The sequence below is a fragment of the Dromiciops gliroides genome, chromosome 6 (genome assembly GCF_019393635.1).
Source record: "Dromiciops gliroides isolate mDroGli1 chromosome 6, mDroGli1.pri, whole genome shotgun sequence".
NCBI lineage: Eukaryota > Metazoa > Chordata > Mammalia > Microbiotheria > Microbiotheriidae > Dromiciops > Dromiciops gliroides.
Genome location: NC_057866.1, coordinates 169,567,906 through 169,589,208, shown reverse-complemented (window position 1 = coordinate 169,589,208; position 21,303 = coordinate 169,567,906). Strand labels below are relative to the sequence as shown.

General features: G+C 37.8%; 1 protein-coding gene across 1 annotated transcript in view; it reads left to right on the top strand.

Annotated features, from left to right (window-relative positions):
* DCHS2 (dachsous cadherin-related 2) overlaps positions 1–21,303 on the top strand; it is a 353,317-nt gene that overhangs the window by 308,747 nt on the left and 23,267 nt on the right. Inside the window, exons 14-15 of the mRNA XM_043972284.1 lie at positions 11,458–11,571; positions 21,005–21,216. Coding sequence (XP_043828219.1) covers positions 11,458–11,571; positions 21,005–21,216 — 326 coding nt within the window. The remainder of the gene's footprint in view (positions 1–11,457; positions 11,572–21,004; positions 21,217–21,303) is intronic.

Sequence of the window (21,303 nt, the reverse complement as noted above, 5' to 3'; positions counted from 1 at the left end):
AGAATTTATTATCCCCACCAACTACCACACACAGGGAAGGCAAGCCAGCCTAGCTGAAGAAGCAGGACATACTTTTTGTTTTTTGCAGGGCAATGAAAGTTAAGTGACTTGCCCAGGGTCACACAGCTAGTAAGTATTGTGTCTGAGGTCGGATTTGAACTCAGGTCCTCCTGAATCCATAGCCGGTGCTTTATTCACTGTGCCACCTAGCTGCCCCAGAAGCAGGACATACTGAGGGGGAAGTGGGAAGCAGTATGAACCAAGCAGTCCAAACCAGCACCACTACTTCCACCTAGACCACCATCTCCCTTTATACTCTTATGGAGACAGCCTAGGACTGTGAACCCAAGCCCAGTTCTCACAGCTGTCATCCTGGGAAGTAACCCCTGAGGAGTTTCAGCCTGGCAACTTTTCCTGCAGGAGTTAGACCCACATATGTTGAGCACCCAAGAAAAGAAAGTTCTTATCACAAAGTCCTTGGCATTGTCAAATGGTTCAACATCAGAAAGGGATTTGATTTTATCATTGGGAATGACATTGGGAAATAAACATTAATAAATGTTTATAATAATATCATAAATATATAATAATATAATAAAAACACCTATTATAGGCCAGCTACTGTGCTGAGCACTTTTCTCATTTGTTAGAGTGTGAGCTCTCTGAAAGGAGGGATATCCTGCTTAATTTACATCCCCAGTGCTTAGCACAGGGCTTCTTGCATAGTAGATGCTTCATTCATTCACTCACTCACTCACTCACTCACTCACTCATTCATTCATTCCTGACTATGTATGACTATACATCATAGCATGATGTATAATCGTCCTAATTAAATTCCTAAGGATAAATGGGTTGGATGACAGTCAATTTTAGAGTTAGTGTTGATGACTCTCATGTTCCTTTCAATGTTTATATGGTTACAAAAAGTAGTTCTGTTATCCACCTGTCTGATAGGACACCTTAAACTTTACTTTCTATAAAACAATAATAGCGGCATAGCAATGTGCCCCCAGAATATTTTTATCTGAATTCTTTTGAAAAAGATAAGAAAGATATCACTTATGAAAATGATCATGTTAATAATAATGAGTTCACATTTATAGAGTATATTAATGTTTACAAAGATCCCATATTTTCTTATTTGATTCTTCACAAAAAGGTAAGTACTACAGGTATTACTGTTCCCATTTTATAGATGAAAAAACTTTGGTTACATAGCTAGTAAGAAAAGGCAGGGGGGAGTAATATGTGATTTGAACGCACATACACCTAACTCAGAAAACTACTAGCCAAGAAAAAAGATAAGGAGAGCATTAACAATTACTGACACCTATGCTTATATTGCCATCATTCCAAAAATAATTATGAGAATTGTCTCCACATATACTGAGAGAATCCTTAATGTAACATGAGAAGGAAACAGGCAGATTCTGCAAATACTTTTTTATACTAGACTACCTTAAGTTACCTATCTGTACAAAATGCCTAGTACACACTCAATTCTTCTGCATTTATTATTTATTCATTAAAGAAAGACAAATGTATTTGACTCAGTCCAGCAAAATTCATCCTTAGAGTACAAGGAGCCTTTCATGCATATTAAGATGATACAATATCCCTTATAATTGTGCTTATAGGACAAACTTATTAATATCATAAAACAAGGAAGACTTTGGTCACCAAAATTATTAATTACTGTCATGAAGATTGTCCTACATTGGCTCAAAATGGAAGAGAGACCCTATAAATAATGAGGTTCTCCACATGATCCTCTTTATAGAAGATGGGCTGATTCCATGAAATTCCATGAAGAATCAAAGTTGAGGGAGCATCTAGGTGGTGCTGTGGATAAAGCACTGGTCCTGGATTCAGGAGGACCTGAGTTCAAACCTAGCCTCAGACACTTGACAGTTACTAGCTGTGTGACCCTGGGCAAGTCACTTAATCCTCATTGCCCCGCAAAAAAAAAAAGAATCAAAGTTGAGGGTGACCCAGTGGGGTAATAGACAAATGAAGGGTTCTAATAGACTGTAGTATATTTTAAATAATGACTCGCCTTGAAATAAGGTGATGTAATATAGGTCAGGAGATGGGTTAGTCATGTAAGTAGACCAAGAGATAATAGATGGAAAGACTGAATATTGCACTGTTACCCAGGAAATGTAAAAAGACCTAGAGGAAGATATTAGTCCTGTTGGGTTGATCATGGGGAGATTTACAGTGGAGTATGGACAAGGGGTACGTAGACTGAAAAGACATACGACTTTGGATCTGCCCTGATGGAGGGAAACATGTACATTGTTGAGATAAGGAATGAAATGAATGAAAAAGGCATTTGTTTAGTTCTTTCTATGGGCTAAGCACAGGGGGCAACAATATAGAAGCAAAGACAGCCCTTGCCTTTGAGGAGTTTACATTTTGAAGCTACTGAAGTTTGAGGTTTCAGTTAGGTATCCAGGTAGAGATGTCCAGCAGGTAATCTGAAAGGGATGCTGAGAGCACAGGTGAAATGAAAAATACAATTTGGAGAGACTTATTTTGAGAAAATTGCTTAAGCTATGGCAGTGGATGAGCTCACAGGGGAAGAAAGTATATTGCTTAGAAAGAAAAAGAGCCTTGAGGCCATGCTGAAGGAACTGCGAATGTTTATCCTGGAAAAGGGAGGACAAGGGTGGACAAGGAGGCCAATACTTTATCTGAAGGTCTTTTGTGTGGAGAAATGAATAATCTGGTGTTTGGCCCCGGGGGACACAACTCAGAGCAATATATGAAAGTTGAAAAAAGTCTTCAGAGTTGATATCAGCAAAAATTTCCTAATAATTAGATCTGTCCAAAAATGAAATGAGCTCCCTCAAGGGGTATTGGGTTCCCAGTTTTTGGAGGTCTTCAGTCAGAAGCAGAAGGACAACTTGTCAGATATGTTGTAGCACTGTATGTCCTTTTCTCTTCCTTTCCTTTCCTTCCCTCCCTCCTTCCTTCCTTCCTTCCTTCCTTCCTTCCTTCCTTCCTTCCTTCCTTCCTTCCTTCCTTCCTTCCTTCCTTCCTTCCTTCCTTCCTTCCTTCCTTCCTTCCTTCCTTCCTTCCTTCCTTCCTTCCCTCCCTCCCTCCCTCCCTCCCTCCCTCCCTCCCTCCCTCCCTCCCTCCCTCCCTCCCTCCCTCCCTCCCTCCCTCCCTTCCTTCCTTCCTTCCTTCCTTCCTTCCTTCCTTCCTTCCTTCCTTCCTTCCTTCCTTCCTTCCTTCCTTCCTTCCTTCCTTCCTTCCTTCCTTCCTTCCCTCCCTCCCTCCCTCCCTTCCTCCCCCCCTCTCTTTCTTTCTTTCCTTTGCTTTCTTCTCCTCTCCTTTTCTTCTTCTGTCTTATTATTCCTAGCCAGACTGGTGATGCCATGTAAAGAATACTTAATCTGAATTCAGAAGTCCTTGGTTCAAATTCTGCATCTGATTTTTATTGCCTGTGTGACCTTAGGAAAGTTATTTTGTCTTTATAGGACTATTTCCTCATGGTGGGGGGAAAAAGGATGGACTAGACAGACTAAATGCCCTTTGGTTCTAAATCCATGATACTGTGAGCCTTATGATTTCACACCTTTCACTGGGTGTGAAATTATATGGTCTATGTGTAAGATGTATATACCTTTCACTTTGGTGTATGTTTCTTATGGTGTAAACAACATATTAACCAGAGTAGAATAAAGGCGCAACAAAATATAAAAGAAATATGTCCTTTACACTGGAAAGTAATGAGCCAAATTTCATGTTGTGTGTGTGTGTGTTTAAAAACCCAAGTTAGAATCCTTGAAATGACATACAACCAAATTCTTCCAGACCTCCTCGGAAGTTCACTGAAAAGAGAATATAGTTTAGATGGTGAGTAGCAAGGCTAACACAGATTTGTAGCGAAATATTAGAATACTCTGAATTTTTACATTTAAAACAATGCCTACCATAGGATTGTAGGACTTAGAGATGGGACTTTAAAGACCATGCAGTCCAGTTCCCTCATCTTACAGATGAGATGTTTAAAGCTTAAGGAGATCAAGTCATTTTGCCAAGATTATATAGAACACAAGCATCAGAAACAGATAGTCTTAATTCAGATTCAGTTGACTTTCCACAGTATGATTCTAATGGAATGGGGATATAAAGAAAAAAAGAAATATTCCCTGCCTTCAAGAAGCTTTTTTTCTAGATAGTTCTATTATAAACAGAAAGTGAATCTAATATTAAACTGTTAAATATTAAATCTAATATTGTGGTTTCATGTTTACTCTTTAAATGTATATAAGCTAAACTAAAAATCTCAAAACTTTTTGATTACGTTTGATTTCGAACCTGTCTCCCAATATGTATGTGTGTGTATATATAATGTGTGGGGATAGATAAACAGATAGATAGACAGACAGACAGATAGATATATAGATCAGTGGTAGATAGATAAATAGACAGACATAGATAGATAGATAGATAGATAGATAGATAGATAGATAGATAGATAGATAGACAGATAGATGATTAGTCATGTCCAACTCTTTGTGACCCCATTTTGGGTTTTCTTGGCAAAGATACTGAAGTGATTTGCCATTTCCTTCTCCAGCTCATTTTACAGATGAGGACACTGAGACCAACAGGATTAAGTGACTTGCCCAGATATTAAATGTCTGAGGTTGAATTTGATATCAGGTCCTCCTAACTCCAAGGCTGGCATACTTCATCCGTCATGCCACTGAGTTGCCTATATAAATGTATATACACATACACATAAATAAAGTATATTCTACTATACAGTTATTATAACTGCAATTATGTAAATTAAATATGATTATAAATAAGCCATTACAATATACATTATATACTATATGATATTTATGTACTACTGTTCTTTTTTTAGAGCTTCCTAGAAGGTGAAATTTAATTATTTACCATTACATGTTTAAAATAAATTGAATAACTTTCCACAGAAAAATGTGTTAATTAAATTATTGGGGACTAGGCTGGGTTTTCTATAACATTGCTACTTATAAATTAATGACCATTGCACCAGTTTTTGTCAGTAAGCATTTATTATTTATTAATGTAACATATTAATAAAGTATTGACCATGTGTCTCCCTGACTTCCCCTCTAATCACAGGCTTAAAGACCTAAATAATCCATTGTGGAGAGTAAAAGAGAGTCCCAGGAAGAAGAGAGCCAAGAGCCAGGAGACAAGAGAACAACCCTGGTGTGCCCAGGGATTTTATTCTCTTTTCAGTAGAGGGGGGTCACCACACATTGGTTAGGATCATTCAGCTCCATTGATTGCATTACTTGGGGGGTGGTATAGAGATCAAATTCCAACCATCAATGAGTGCCTCTTCCCTTAGCCAATCAGAAGGATCAATCTGCATTCCTTTTTGTTAAGCTGAAGGCTCATCCCAGTATGTCTGGTTTCTGGTGAGGGGAAGAGAGCAGCTAACACTATCACTTCTGGGTTTCTCTGAGAAATTCTTTATTAATTATTTTCTCACACAATCAAACAAATGCACAAAATAAGAGATAAAATCCTATCAATCCTCCAGGCTACTTGGGACTCATTTAACTTTTGTTTACCTCCAGTTCCTCAACTGTAGAATGGGGATAATGGCACCTACCTCGCAGGGTTTTTGTGAGGATCAAATGAGATAATATTTGTAAAGCAGGTACTTAACACTGTGCCTGTGTTTCCCCAACCACTTGCTCACCCCTGAAGATACCTTTTGCGATGAATGACCATCTAATATACAGACTTAATGAGGGAGCTGGTTTCAGTGTCTATGCTAAATATTATTGAAACATAATTTTACTTTTTTTAGATAAAATTAAACATAAAGAGGAATATTATTTCCTTTTCACACCCCATGTGCGCTATCATGTTATCACACTTTGTAAACCACTGTCCTAGGCCACTAGAGCTGAAAAATAATAATAGTTTACTTTTGTCTAGGGGAATGAAGTTTACAGAGTACTTGTAATCATCATAGGAGGCAAGTATTTTATAAGGGAGGAAACTGAGTCTCACACAGGGTAAGTCATTTGCTCACGATCACTATTCAAGTCTGATTCTCTTAGCAGATACTATTACATATCAGCCACAAGACTTGTTGAAGCCAGGTCTCCTGCCTTCTAATCTGCTACTCCATCCACTGCAGTTTGTGAAGCTTCCTCTATTAGGTCTTCCTATCAGCAAGTGATGCCATGTTCACGATTGCCTATATCACTTTCATTGTAGCATGGTTTTCATTTGTTTGTAAGTTTTGGAAAATTATTCCTTTTGAGCATATATTTTCCATGCATTGTCTCATTCCAGGAGTATTTTTTTTTTTGGTGGAAAATTACAGCAACATATGTTCAAGGATTTTTGAATTATGGAAAGGTGGGAGGGAAGAAAGAATGTTTCTCCTTAAAAAAAATTTGAAATATATTAAGAGTGTAAGGCTTGAAGAGGGACGGAAAGGGTGAGAAATGAGGACTCTTCAGTCAACAAAATGTTGAAAATCAAAGTTTCTCTATAGTCAGTCCTCAAGAAGGAAGTGTCAGGGTAATTTAGGGGGAACAAAAAAGGAAGGTTGTAAGTGACTGAAGAATCATTTACACACGCATAGCACTGAGTTCCATGACTGTTTACAATTACTATACCGAACTCTTTCCATGACTATTGATTTTCACAAACATGTAATATTATTTGATAGTAGCATAGCTGTGGTTTTCTGCCGATATTTTCACTGCTGTTGCAGATGGTTGTAAGTCCTCAAATTTATTTCTTCCTTTCTTTTGGTAAAACAGAGGAAAAAAACATTCATGCAAGGAAATTAAATACAATAAACTCCATTAACGAAATATATTTACAAATGAAACCTGCACAATCCCAGAAATGGAAAAGTTGAATTCCTACAGTAGAACTGACTAGTTAGCATTATGCAAATTAAATGTAGTGTTGGGTCATAAGACCACTTTCTTCAATGTTAGTCCTAATGAAGAAAAGGAAGAAGTGAGAGGGATGAGACAGGGGAAGGAGAGGTAGACACATCCCCAGGCTTGGGCAATGAGTTTGGAGGACTTTTTGCCTCCAAATCATTTTTTTGATGCTTATTTAAAGGGATTCCTCACATGAAAAAAAAATACTGTTCTATGAGCAAAATAAATTTGAGAACCAAAATAGACATTCCACAAAAATTGTCAAGAGAGCATTTTGCACCTAATTCAAGTACAGGACTCCTCATTATCTGAGGAGATACAAAATTTAGCTAAGATTTCAGGCTCTGCCCTTACAGAAATTAGAATCTATTCTTGATTTACCCATTTCAACATTGTGCCAATCTTTTCTATATGAAAATAACAGATCTTTCTATCTTCAATTTAAGATGTTTCCTATTCTGTCCTCAGTAGAGCTAGGGATCTTCTTTTCATCTTCTTTATAATTCCCATGTATCTAATGGACATAATTAAAATCAGTTGTTGTTGGGGTTTATTATTATTATTATTTGGGAGGTGGATATAAAAAAATCCCTTTTCTTTTAACTTTTCTGCGGGGTTCTTATTTTCCATGTCTTTAGTTATCGTGGTATTCATCACAAGAAACATGACTCCCTTATTTCTTGGTTTGGGGCATCTTCTAATTTAGAATATTCATAATTAGCCAAATCTTTTCTTTCGAACTCTAATTTGAAATTGTGAAGAAAAATGCTCAGTGAGTATTTGTTTGTTTCTCCTAAATGTGATCCTTCCTTATGTGAGGGAGAAATATTAGATTGCTCCCCCCGCTTTCCGGCAGAAGGAGGGCTGGGCAGGGAGTCAGAGGTCATACACTCTAGTCCCAGTGGAGACATTGCCAAGGTGTGTGATTGTAGGTGAGTCACTTTACCTAAGTTTCCATTTCCTCATTTATAAAAGTGAAAATAGGAATATTTGCAATATCAACCTCAAGGAATTATTAAAAATAAACTTTTAAATTTAGAAACATTCATTATTTTTTAATCAGAAAACAGGTTCAGGCTCTCCTCATTTACTAGTTATGGAACCTGGGTAAAGTCATTTAGCCACTCTAATTTTCTGGTTCCCCATTTATAAAATGAGGGGGTTGGGTTAGATGACTGAAAGTTTCTTCCCGGTTTAAAAGTCTATAAATCTGTGATTCCATTTTTTTCTTTAAAAAAATTTAAACTTAACAAAAACTAAATAGAATGGAACATTTTTCTATACATATTCCATAAATATACCTGTATAGAATATAATCTGTATCTATTGTGCTGCTCATTTTTTATTTACTCCTGTCTTGCCAAGTTTGTTTGAAACTGTCCATTTTGTCATTTCTTACAGCTCATTAATATTCCATTATATTGACTTACCATCATTTGTTCAATCATTCCTGAGTAGACAAGTATTCCTGTAATTTCCGTTCCATTGTTTCCACAAAAAGAAACCTTTTATACCTTTGTTATAATTTTTTTCTTAGATATGGATCCTTTTTCACTTTCTTTGATATATTTGAATTATAGGCCTAGTAATTCTATAGCTGGAACAATAGTATTATTTTAGGTGGTGCAGTAGATAGAGTGCTGGGCCTGGGGCCAAGAAAATTCATCTTCCTGAGTTCCAATTTAGCTCTCAGACATGTACTGGCTGTGTGAAACTGGGTAAGTCACTTAACCCTATTTACCTCAGTTTCCTCATCTGTAAAATGAGCTGGAGAAGGAATTGGAAAATTCCTCCAGTAACTTTGCCAAGAAAACCCCAAATGAGGTCATGAAGAGTTAGACATGACTGAAAATGATTCAACAACAATGATATAGCTGGGTTAAAAGGTTATGCATAATTTTGTGACTTTTGGAAAATAGTTTTGGACCAATTCACAGCTCCACCACAAGTGCATCAATGTACTTATTTTCCTATGGTCTCTCTGGCATTTATCATTATCCTTTCTTTTGGTCATCTATGCCAATCTGATAGGTATGAGGTGGGAACTCAGTTACTTCCATTTGTATTTTCTCTAATTATTAGTGATTTAGAGCAATTTTTAAATTACTTCTTTTGTCTATGATTTCATCATTATTATTCATCTTTCTTTTCTTACATAAATGTAAGCTGTTGCCATACTTTGTACAGAAAAAGTTATTCAGTTGGTGGGATGGTTTGAATTGCCTATATGGCATTTTCTCGGCCTGCTGCCGTGTTTAAGAGTCGGTGACAAAGCAGATGAAGTAAAATTTCCTGTGTTTGAAAAACAAATTGCATCAGGAAGCATGGATGTCTGATTGTGTGCTGAAGGTGGAGCATGGTATACTACTGTGAAGGCCCATTTCATATTTCATATTAGTAGCCTGTCTCCTGTCATGTAATAAAATAAGGATCAGCTCAAAATGCAATTTGGAAAGGGTCAGGTTGGGCAGTAACTTGATTCCATCATGATTGGTTAAAATCAATTACCATGTGTGCTAAATGACTTCATCACTGGCTTGAAATGAACAGCCATTTGGAAATCTTGATAAATGTTTTTTAAACTTTGTCACAGTTTATGTTAAACATGAAGTTTCTTAAGAGTTTAATGGATTCCGTTTCACATTTTTCTTGCTCTTTTCTCCACAATGCGTTCTTTCTGTTCCATGCCTCTCTGTGTAGAGATTTCTTTGAAATTATTATTTTCCCAGCAGTGTTGCATCCTTGTTCCCTCTTATATTTATAGCCAGCCATCTCTGAATATTTCTGGGAGTGCTATTAAGCATTGCCGAGCCTCTGGAAGGAAATACCTTCCTGGTCTGTTTGCTCCACTTTTATATGTTTGGTGAGATCTGTGTTAAAGATACCATGACAACATATAACTTTTAACTGGTGGGAGGTCCCCTCTGTTCTCCACCCCATCTACTAGGTCCTAGTAAGTAAGGGCATGTTACAGCACTGAGTGTTCCTTTCCTCAGCTCTAAGGATGCCAATATCTAAAGGTTCAGGAGGGCTGGATAAAAATGGCAGCAGTTCTGTCTGCCTTGACTTCTCCAGTAGCATGTTGTTAAACTATTGGGGGAACAGGGGATAACAGGAAAGGGAGGTCAGCAGAAATGCTCACTTATTTTTCTTTATTTAAATTTTTTAAAAATTCAAAGCTGGGAATTGTTTGGGAAATGCAGTAGAAGAAAAAAAAAACTTTGTTTTTCTTACAGAGGTTAGGAAGTTGAACTATTATACAATCCAATAAATTACCAAGTTCTGGAAAGTTCTAGAAAGCGCATTATCTTGGTATTTTTGTGTGATGTGTAAAGGCTTATAATGCAAGGATCAGATGAAATAATGTATGTAAGTTACTTTTGTAAAACTTAGAGCCCTATGCAAATGATAGCTATTTCCTGTTAATTAAAGGAAGTGTGGTTCAGGGGATGAAGAGCATACCACCAGGGTCAGAGATAGCTGCTTTCAAGTCTTGGCTCTTAAGACATACTGACAGTATACTCCTGCTTGTATATACAAGCATCTAAATATGCATATGTATATGTGCATGTGTATATGTATATATCTAATTATATATTATATATGTGTGTAATTGTCTATTATAGATACCTAATTTAATATACATAGTGTTTTACAAACCTTAAAGCATATTATAAATCCTATTCTTATTGACTCCAAATCCAGTAGTCTAATTGCTCTGCTCTATCTATATATTGCCATCTCATGGCTGCTACTTCTGGAAAAATATTTTCATGAGCTAAGCCTCTCTTTTATGTTTATAAAAGTCTAATAAGAGATATATGGCACTCTCACAGATATACAAGGAATCCCAAAGGTATAGCAAGACATCCTTGAGTAACCCTTTATACAAGATAAGACTAAATATGTGAAGTGTCATGAGTGGTAAGCCCCAAATGTTAAAGGGTTACAAAGGAAAGAAAGTTAGCCCATCTATCTACTGTCTTCATCTTATAGTTATTTCCTTTTAAAATGCCTATATTGTATTCTAATCTACCATCACCATAATCTAGGCTCTTACCACCTAACACCTGGATTCCTGTAGCACCCTCAAACTAATCCTCTTGCTTCTAATCCCTCTCTACTTCAATATATGCTACTCACGCACTCATCCCTCCCTTATGTCACTCTTCTGCTCATGAACCTATAATAGTTTCCCATTTTTGCCTTATCAAATCCAAATTGGTTGCCAAAGTTCTCTATAAATTGACCTCTGCTTACTTAACTGAGTTTATTTCTGCCTATTTCCCATCAGATATTCTCTGTTCCTGAAACATATTTCCCTTATGGTCTCCTGCACGTGTTACACTGATCATTTAAATCATTGAAAAGGTTTTTTTTAGTGTTCCCCCTTTTGCCACCCTCACCTCCCCAAATACCTAATGTAGGTTGGAACATGGTAGGGACTAAATAAATTCTTATATGTTCATTGCTTTTCTCCTTGAAATATTCCCTTTCTGAAATATTATGTATCCAATTGTTGCAGGAACTTCCATTGTGACTGTAGAAGCCTTCACTCCGGAGCCCAATGAGAAAGACATAAAATATTGGATTTTGAGTGGAAATGAAAATGGAGTATTTTCCTTAAACTCTAAAACAGGTAAACCTTTTGCATTTTAAACTATACTCATTTTTTCCCATCTAAAAACATTGAGAATTACTTCAAAGACCAAGGATAAAAATGGGTAGAACTTGTCATTTGTAATCATAGATGCATCCCACCTGCCTTTGTGCTATTTCAGTTACAAATTCTTAGCAACCATAATTATTATCTGGTGACTTGGACCCTCCAAGTGAGTAAAATAGGTTTCAGTAATTAACAAAGGATGATTTGAAATAATCATATTTTATCACTGAGGTAAACCAACCATATTCTTCTCCACAAGTGTGTTCCCTATGCTTTTACGTAAGGAAAGATCTATCCTACCTTTTAAAAAACTCTAAATATATTAGCTTCTAATTATAGTTACTCATCCTTTGTGAAGACTTGGAGATGTACTGGAAAACTCAGTGGTATCCAGGTTGAATTAAAAATAAGTACATATGTATAGCCATGGGGAGTTTTCTTGAGATTTTTCTAATTCGCCACTGAATGTCAACAATGCAACAAAAAAGGACTGTGTGGTGGTAAAGAAATTATTCCCAAATACAGTATGCATTTAATTTAGCTTTAATGAGACCATTATTGTGTTTTAAATGAATACCAATTGATTATTGGAAACATACTTTTGATGACTAACAACTATGTAGTAGATCTGTATCTACTGCTTCATTCTCAAACCTCAAGGAGAATGCTTTTAATAATTACTCTATTGACATACAACTGTCTTATTTAATCTAGATTATATGCACATGTGAGCACTTTGACTTAGGGAATTCTCTCCTCCCCCCTCAATTTCATTCCAGTTTGTAGGGGACCAGGCTGAGTAAAATGAGTTTTGGAGTCTGTCTCAGAGGCCAGCAAACTTTTCAAATTTGCCTGCAAAGTCATCATTTATTTACTCCATTACACTGGCCCATCATCAGAGATGGTATCAGGAACATTTCAGCTAAAAGCCCTCCCAAGCCTTGAATTCTACCTGTCCAGATTCTTGAGAGCCAAGAGAGAGAAACACACACACGATCAGGAGGAAAGGAAAGGCATTGGTACTGACTGTTTTATCCACCAACCCCATTGTGAGCTAGTGACAACTTTAATGATTCAATGGAATTTGATAAAAAGTATCTATTATGTGCTAGACACTTGGAATGCAGAAACAGTAAAGTGCTCACATAGTACCAGGAGCCTTTAACATGTACATAGTTAAGAACTAACAAATTGCATTGAGGAAGGAGAAGAGTAAAAATGAAAAGACCCAGAGAGTCTCTTTGTAGGAGATGATAACAGGTGAACCTTGAAAGTAGCCAGGGATTTTGAGGGGTTGAAATGAGAAAAGTATTTGCTCCAGGTAAGGGGGTTAGCTGAGGCCAAAATATAGAGAAGGGAGTTGCAAAAGTAATTCAGAGATCACTAGAATTCCAGTTTAGCTGAAATATCAAAAGCATGAAGAGTAGTAACAAGAAATATATCTAGAAAATTAACTGGTACCATGTCCCAGGGCTTTTGAATGTTTTGCTGGAGCATTTGTATTTTATCCTAGAGACAATGTGGAATTATCAATGATTTTTTAGAAAGGGAAGGGTCTGGTCAGACCTATACTTTAGGATGATTGTTTTGTGAATTGTATGGAGAATGGATTGAAGAGGGAAAAGACCAGTAACAAGGAGGACTATTGTGAAGCTATTACAGATGAAGGATGATGAAGACCTAAACTTGGGCAGTTGTCCTTGAGTAAAGAAAAGTCAATGGCTATGAAAGACTTTATGGAGGTATAAAGGAGGATCTTTAGTGTCTTCACATATAGACCACTCATCAGAGGTTCCCTGCACATGCTCCAGATCTTACTACACTGCCATTTCTGGACCTTTGAGACCCAATTCAGGGTAACTCAGCTGTAGAGATTTGACAAGACATAAACAGTGGCAGAACAAGTGGAGAAGGGATTTAGGGGTTGTGGATAATAATAATAACAATAATTTATGTAGATTTTTACTGTTTGCAAAATCCAACTCTGTGAAATAGGAGCCATTCGAGGGGCAGCTAGGTGGAGCAGTGGATAGAGCACCGGCTCTTGATTCAGGAGGACCTGAGTTCAAATCCAGCCTCAGACACTTGACACTTACTAGCTGTGTGACCCTGGGCAAGTCACTTAGCCCTCATTGCCCCACAAAAAAAAAGAAAGAGGAGTCATTATTTATCTCATTTTAACAGATGAAGCAACTGAGTCTGAGAGAAGTTAAGTGATTTCCCCAGGCTCACACAGCTTAGGTAGAATTTGAACTCAGGTCTTCATAATGCCAAGTCCAGTACTGTTACCCACTGGACCACCTAGCTATAGTCTAGTTGAACTGGATAGGGGAAATTGGAGAGCCAGAGGGATTGGAGATTGCAGTGAAAATCAATAATAGTGGGGGCAGCTAGGTGGCACAGTAGATAAAGCACTGGCCCTGGATTCAGGAGGACCTGAGTTCAAATCCAGCCTCAGACACTTAACACTTACTAGCTCTGTGACCTTGGGCAAGTCACTTAACCCTCATTGCCCCACAAAAAGGAAAATCAATAATAGTGGGAAAGAAGGGAGGGCAGAGTGGGGGAGGGGGTAGTCAGAAGCAAAACATATTTGAGGAGGGATAGGGTGAAAGAAGATAGAAAATAGAGTAAATATCATGGGAAGGGAATAGGATGGAGGAAAACAATTAACAATAGTAACTGAAAAAAATTTTGAAGCAGAGGCAAGAGTAATGTAAGATGATGATAATGATAATGATTGATTGATGATGATTGGATGAAGATGAGTATTGATGATGAGGACTGATTGATGAAGATGAGAATTGATTGATGATGAGGAGGATTGATTGATGTTGATGACAAGACATATGGTACTTTGCTGAAGAAATTTTTTTTTCAGGTATAAGGTACTATATAAATATTATCTATTACTGTTGTTGCAATAATCAACCTCATGGGTTTATTGTAAGGCAATCTCTCTTTCAAGTACTATATAGGGCAGCTAGGTGGTGCTGTGGATAGAGCACCAGCCCTGGATTCAGGAGGAACTGAGTTCAAATCCGGCCTCAGACAATTGGCACTAGCTGTGTGACCCTGGGCAAGCCACTTAACCCCACCCATTTAACCTCACCAAAAAAAAAGTACTATATCAATGTAGTTTACTACAAAAAAGATGAGCAAGATGCTATCAGAAAAACCTGGAAAGACCTACATGAGCTGATGCAAAGTGTACTATATACAAAATAATAGCAATATTGTAAGATGATATGTTGTGAATGACTTGGTTCTTTTTAGCAATGACAACTCTGAAGGTCTTATGAAAAATGCAATCCGTCTACAGAGAGAGAACTGAATACAGATTGAAGCATAATTTTTGTTAGTTCATTTATCTGAAGTTTTGTTTTTGTCTATTTTCTTTTACAACCTGGCTAATGGAGAAATGTTTTGCATGACTGCTTATGTATAGCTTATACTGAATTGCTTGAGTTCTTGGAGGGGGAGTGGGGAGGGAGGGAGGAAAAGAATTTGAAACACAGAGATTTTAAAAATTGATGTCAAAATTCATATTTTACATGTAATTTGGGAAAATAAAATTATAAATATTGAAAACAAACAAACAAAAAAGGAAATCAATAATAGTTTTAGGAAGTACAAGGAGAGATGGAAAGATAGAAAGTCATGATCAGAGAAGAATTCTAAAGTTCCAGATTAGTCAGGGAGGGAGCACAGTTGGGGTGATAGTGAGTTATGACCATCCTTGTGAGCTACTGATGGGAAATAAAGATTTAGGTCACAGTAGTTTAGGATGCTAATGAGTTAGGATGCCATGGTGTCAGGGACACTAATATATAAGGAGGTTCACAAGTATAGGGGAGAAGGGTTGGGGTAGAGAAGGAAGAATATGAATGAGTTAGTAAACTCCTGGAGAAAGGTAAGAGAATGACCTGGGGACAGTCGATAAGAGCAAGTAGGATCTAAATAGGGTGAAATGGGTAGAGTGATCTCAAAGGAAGTGAGGTGTCTGAGTAATGTGGCAAAGGAAGGGTCATAAAGTAGAAATGAGGTACCTCATATGTCAGGGACATTACAGAAAGGTCAGTCAAGTATATGCATCTGTGTTTATATGAATACAAGAAAATACAAAGATTATAAGAGAAATAATCTCTCTCTGTCTCTGTGTCTCTGTTTCTTTCTCTGTCTCTGTATCTCTCTGTCTCTCTGTCTCTCTCTCTGTCTCTCTCTGTCTCTCTCTCTGTCTGTCTGTCTCTCTCCTTCTCTCTCTGAAGGCAAGGACCATTTTTGCCTTTCTTTGTGTCCATAGTTCTTAGCACAGTTCCCAGGATATAGTAAGTACTTAATGAATGCCTGTTGACTGGCTCACTGGCTACTTCAGTTACAGAGAGTTGAGTTGTTATTGATTTCTTCTGACCATTCAATGGATAGCAGAAGACATCATGCCTCCACATGAGACATGCTTAAGGGAGGTCTCCAGATCTAGGCCTTTCTCTTTGTTGGGTTGGCTTTTTCCCTGTTCTTTCAGAATCTCAGCCCAGCTATATGGGCCTGATCACAGAAACAGGAATGTCAGTCTTCAAGTGTTTCCCTAATTGCAAAACACCTTCATTATCAGCTGACACCATAGCATGACTTGGTAGGAATGGAATATAGATCAGAGTGCCTGAAGGAGGACAGAAAAGGGGAATAGAAAGGGAATCCCTAAGAGAGATGATCCCTAAGGTATAGTTTGCCATTTTGCATTCCATTCCTCCCCAAACATCTCACTACAACTTGGACCATGTTATGAAAATCATTTTGTACATCTCATTGGCACACGGATCATGGCTTGCCAATCCCTTCTCTAGATGTACCCCTCAAACAAATTTTCAACAGTCCTGCCAAATGTAATGTACTATGTAAGTGGCAATACTAAGTTAGCAGCATTGACATCTCTTCAGTTTTAGCCTTTCATTTTAAGAAAGGGATGTGATTTAAAAAAAGAAAAACATTTTCTATGTCATCAGTGTAAGAAGTCATGAATATATGTGTGTATGTATATGAAGAACATACTCTTTTCTATCCTTATTGAGCCAAATTTGACCTACTGTTCCCTAGCCATCATTGCAGGGCTTAATTCTGTTTCCAAACTTTTCATGCTTCACTGTTGCTTCAGAGAATCTATGACTCACAAACTAAAGCAGCAGGGATTATGTTTGAGGCTCTGAGAGTTGTTTGAATGTTCATGTGAATAACAGATGGTAAAATTAATCATATTATTTGGTATATTAACATGAAACATAAATGGCCAGTGTTGCAAAGATGTCATCTTAGGGGAAGGGACTTATTGAATAATAGAAATATTTCTCAAGTGAGTTGTGTCCATGGACATACCGATTTGAGAGATGTGCAATCTAGCCCAGTGCTATGTGAAACTGATTTAGGGGAGCTCTGTTCTGCTGGTGACTCCTCCATGGAGGTTTCATTCTTTTACCATGTCTTACTAGTTTTGCCCTCACTGAAAATGGTACATATGTATAACAACATGCTTGTACAACTATATCTACAGATGACACACACAATACACATATGTGCATCAAATAAGTTGCGTAATGGCATAGTGTGGCCATGTCTCATCTTTGACGCATATTAGCTGAGTGACCGTGGGCAAAGCACTTTACTTCTCAGGGCCCCAAACAACTTTCTGAAGTTACAACCCAGAGATGTTTTGCTGATGGGCATCAGTGGGAGAAATTTCTATGCTGAGTTTCCAGCACTGAAGAGATTACAGTTCTGTACTAAATAAATATCTGCATGTATACACACATGCACATATATTACATACATACCATAGGAACACAATTTGTTATTTTTTTACTGTATACATGCATACAATATTACATAATGTATGCATGCATCTGCATTTCTATATGTATTGCTATATTTGTTTAATCACATTTTTAAAAAGAAAAACAAAACTAACACTGGAATAGTTCCCTGTGTATGTATGTATTTCTATGTGTATTTTAAGAGAAAGATATCAGTTACATTCAATTTACTTGCAGTAAAACACATAGCAGTGAACCAGTTCTTGTATATCAACACTACTCAGCAGCTGTGGCAAATGATGTCTTCTTCCCTCCTGGAGAAATAGAGAGTTTGGTCTTCTGATTGAACCCTATTTTTCCTGGGGGGAAGAGGGGACAGCTAGGTGGTGCAGTGGATAGAGCACTGGCCCTGGAGTCAGGAGAATCTGAGTTCAAGTCTTATCTCAGACACTTACTAGCTGTGTGATCCTGGGCAAGTCACTTAACCCCGGTTGCCTTAAATATCCAAGGCCATCTCCAGTTGTCCTGATCTTAGCACTGGACCCAGATGGCTCTGGAGGAGAGAGTGACGCTGCACAACTCTCCCTCGCTGAAATCTGATTTAGTGCAAGTCATGACATCACCCCAATGTCATGGTCCTCTGAGAACACAGGATAAATAACAACAGTATTTTTTGCTGGTGTAATGCAAAGCCTGATCCTGCTTTTAACTCACTGACTACAACTCCCCTTTGAAGTCCCTGAGAAATTTTTTAGGGCCATCGAAGGAGAGAATGTCAGCCTAGTGAATGTCACAGCCTAGAAAGCTTTCACAGACTGCCTATCTCGATTTGCAAACCTTTCACGGCATATGCCACTTGTTACACCAAAAATAAAGCAGAACAAGGAAAGCATTAAAACCGCGGAGTGACTCCAAGTGCAAAATTCCAATTATCAAAGCCCTAGCAAAAGCCTTTTATTTTCAAAAATGCCCTTTGATCTGCCCTGTCATTGGCACATTTTCTACAAAGTGACACTGCAACAATTTTATATTACATTTCTATTATTATTTTTCCTCCATAAACAGTAACAGGGTATGATACCATGTCAAGGGCTCTATTGTGGATGGAAACAAAGGCTAGGCTGGGTGCCTTCCATCTCGGACCCGCCTCCCACTCAAGCTCCTCTGAGCTGGGGGAGCTCCCTGTGCACCCCTCAGCCATGTGGGCTTCACAATGTATTGAAGACCACTTGCTTTCATCACCAACCCATCACCAGAGATCTTAGAGATTCTACTGCTGCCACATGTGAGGTCTGCTCCAAATTTTCCGTCAGGGACATTAGTAACAATTGACTGTGGTTGCTTAGGGGAAATGATTGGATTTTGGTTCTAAAAAAGCAGCGGATTTGGATGAAAATGCAAAAAATAAGGGTTAATGATAAGAAAAAAAATGAAAATAGCATTTTGAGCACTCAAGGCCAGGGTATAAATGATGAAATCCTAAAAACATTCTCTGTTTCAAAAGTGGAACAAAGAAACTCTATCTAAGTAGGCATGCTATTCCCTAGATGTCCCAGCAAATGTTTTCTAGCTTTGATATTTTCTTACCTTGATACTTTATTTCATTAGAATGTTAGCTATCAATGGGTGTGGATCATTGATTGCATATAATGGCACTTTTTTCCCAACCTATTGACTGGTCTTGCTGAATTTATTTTCTCATTTTTTTTCTTTCAAAATTGTCTTTGTTCTAAGAAGGATCTCTGGAAGGAATGAGGTGGAAAGCTAGGTGTTGTGAAAACAAAAGGTTGCACTAAAATCTAATTTTTAAAAGAAAGCAAGTTCCTTGAGGATAGGACTTTTGTTTTAGGTTTTGTCTTTCTACCACTTGTACTGAACACATTGCCTGACATATAGAAGGAGCTTAATACATGCTTTTGGAATTGAATTGAATCCAGGGGTGGATGGGTTCCCCAGGGAAGTGGAGTTTTAGAGGAATCAGAGCTGGAGCAGCCAGCTTCCTATCACAATTTCCAAGTAGATTGCTGACTTGAGTTTCTTTGTCACCACACCCCATCTACACATTGTATCCCATGAACCCATAATAAGGCAAGATGGAGTAGAAGAAAATACAGGAGGATCTGGGTGCAAATGGTGACTGATTTGGGGCAAGTCACTGAACTTCTCTTGGTATCATTTTCCTCAACTGTAAAATGAGGGGCTTGAATTAGTTGACTCCTGAGGTTCCTTCCAGTTATAAATGTGTCATTTCATTACCCTCTATGTCTCAAAGACATGGATGGATGGATGTCACCCCCGATTTCGCTGTACCTGAGAAGGGAAAAGGAAAAGAGACATATTTAAGTAGAAAGGCAGGATTTAGAATACCTTAATGGAGGGGGGCAAGGTTTTGCCTTTTGAAGTCTTTCTCTGTCAGTTCACTGACTCATGCAACTTCCCTCAAGGAGACTGACATGTGCATAGGAGCTACCCTCCTGTGATTCTGTATGGTTTTCCAGAGTTGGGATGTAAGAGGCCATTATTGTCTGACCCACGCCTGCATGAGAATGTCTTTTTCATCATTCCAACAAGTAGTTGTCCAGTCTTGGCCTATAGTTTCCCACTCCCACCCCACCCCCCAGTGAAGAGGAACCCATTGTGTCCCAAGGCAAGCCATACCACTTGTGGGTAGCTCTCACTATTAGGAAGGTTTTCACAACATTGAGCCAAAATTGTGCAATTTTCACCCATTGCTCCAAGTTCTGCCCCCTGCTGCAAAATGGAACAAGTTCTAAGAGATAATCCTGCAGATATTTGAATACAAAGATCACATTCCCCCTATCTTTAATTCCTTTCGCTTATTCTATTCTGTCATGAAATAAATAAAGATAAGATTAAGGAAAAGAGAGACAGAGGAAGGGAAAATGGAAGAGAAAAGAAACATTTATTAAGTATTTTTTGTTGTTGTTCAATCATGTCCAACTCTTTGAGACCACGTGGACCAGATTGTCTATGGGGTTTTCTTGGTAAAGATATTGGAGTGACATTTCCTTCTCGAATAGAAAAAGGCAAACAGAGGTTAAGTGACTTACTCAAGGTTACATAGCTAGTAAGTGTCTAAGGGTGGATTTGAGCTCAGGTCTTCCTGAGTCAAAGGCTTGTGCTCTTTCTACTGAGCAATCTAGCTGCCCCCATTAAGCATTTACCATGTGTAAAGCACTGTGTTAAATACTGGAGATGCAAAAAGAAAAGTAAGAGAGTCCTTGCTCTTGAGAAGCTCCCATTTTAATGGAGAAAACAACAAATATGGAGGATTTCAGCCACAAGTGTCACATGTTGCCTCCTCACTCTCTCTGAGGGTGCCTTGCTGTTGTTACAGCTAGCCTGGCTTGGTGACATTTGGCCAAGAGCTGGAGGGGATAGCTGTCAAGATTTTTAGGAAGGACGTTGTAAGTCCTGAAAAACTGGACAAATGTGATTATTATTATTTAATCTCCCATTCAGGTATATCTCCAGTTTTAAAATTACATTGTGAATGTATAAAATGACATAAAAAGTGCCTCTTTCCTATAATTTCCATACTAGATCGGTGTACAATCATAGCATACTTTTGTTTCTTACAGGTGAACTCACTGTGAAGGAGCCTATTTTTCTTGATTTTGAGGTCATAAATGAAATTAACCTCATAGTTTTGGCTAAAAGTAGCTGGCATACAACCCATTGCAAACTGGCAGTCTTAGTACAAGATGTGAATGATAATGTACCAGTTTTTCAGTCAAGCACTTACCGAGCTTCAGTATCAGAAGAACAACCCTTCAATACACAAGTCATGCAGGTAACACAATATGATTGTATAAACTTTTTTTCCTATTAAAATACCTATGACCCATATTCATCAAATGAAACTCTGTAATACTGAAAA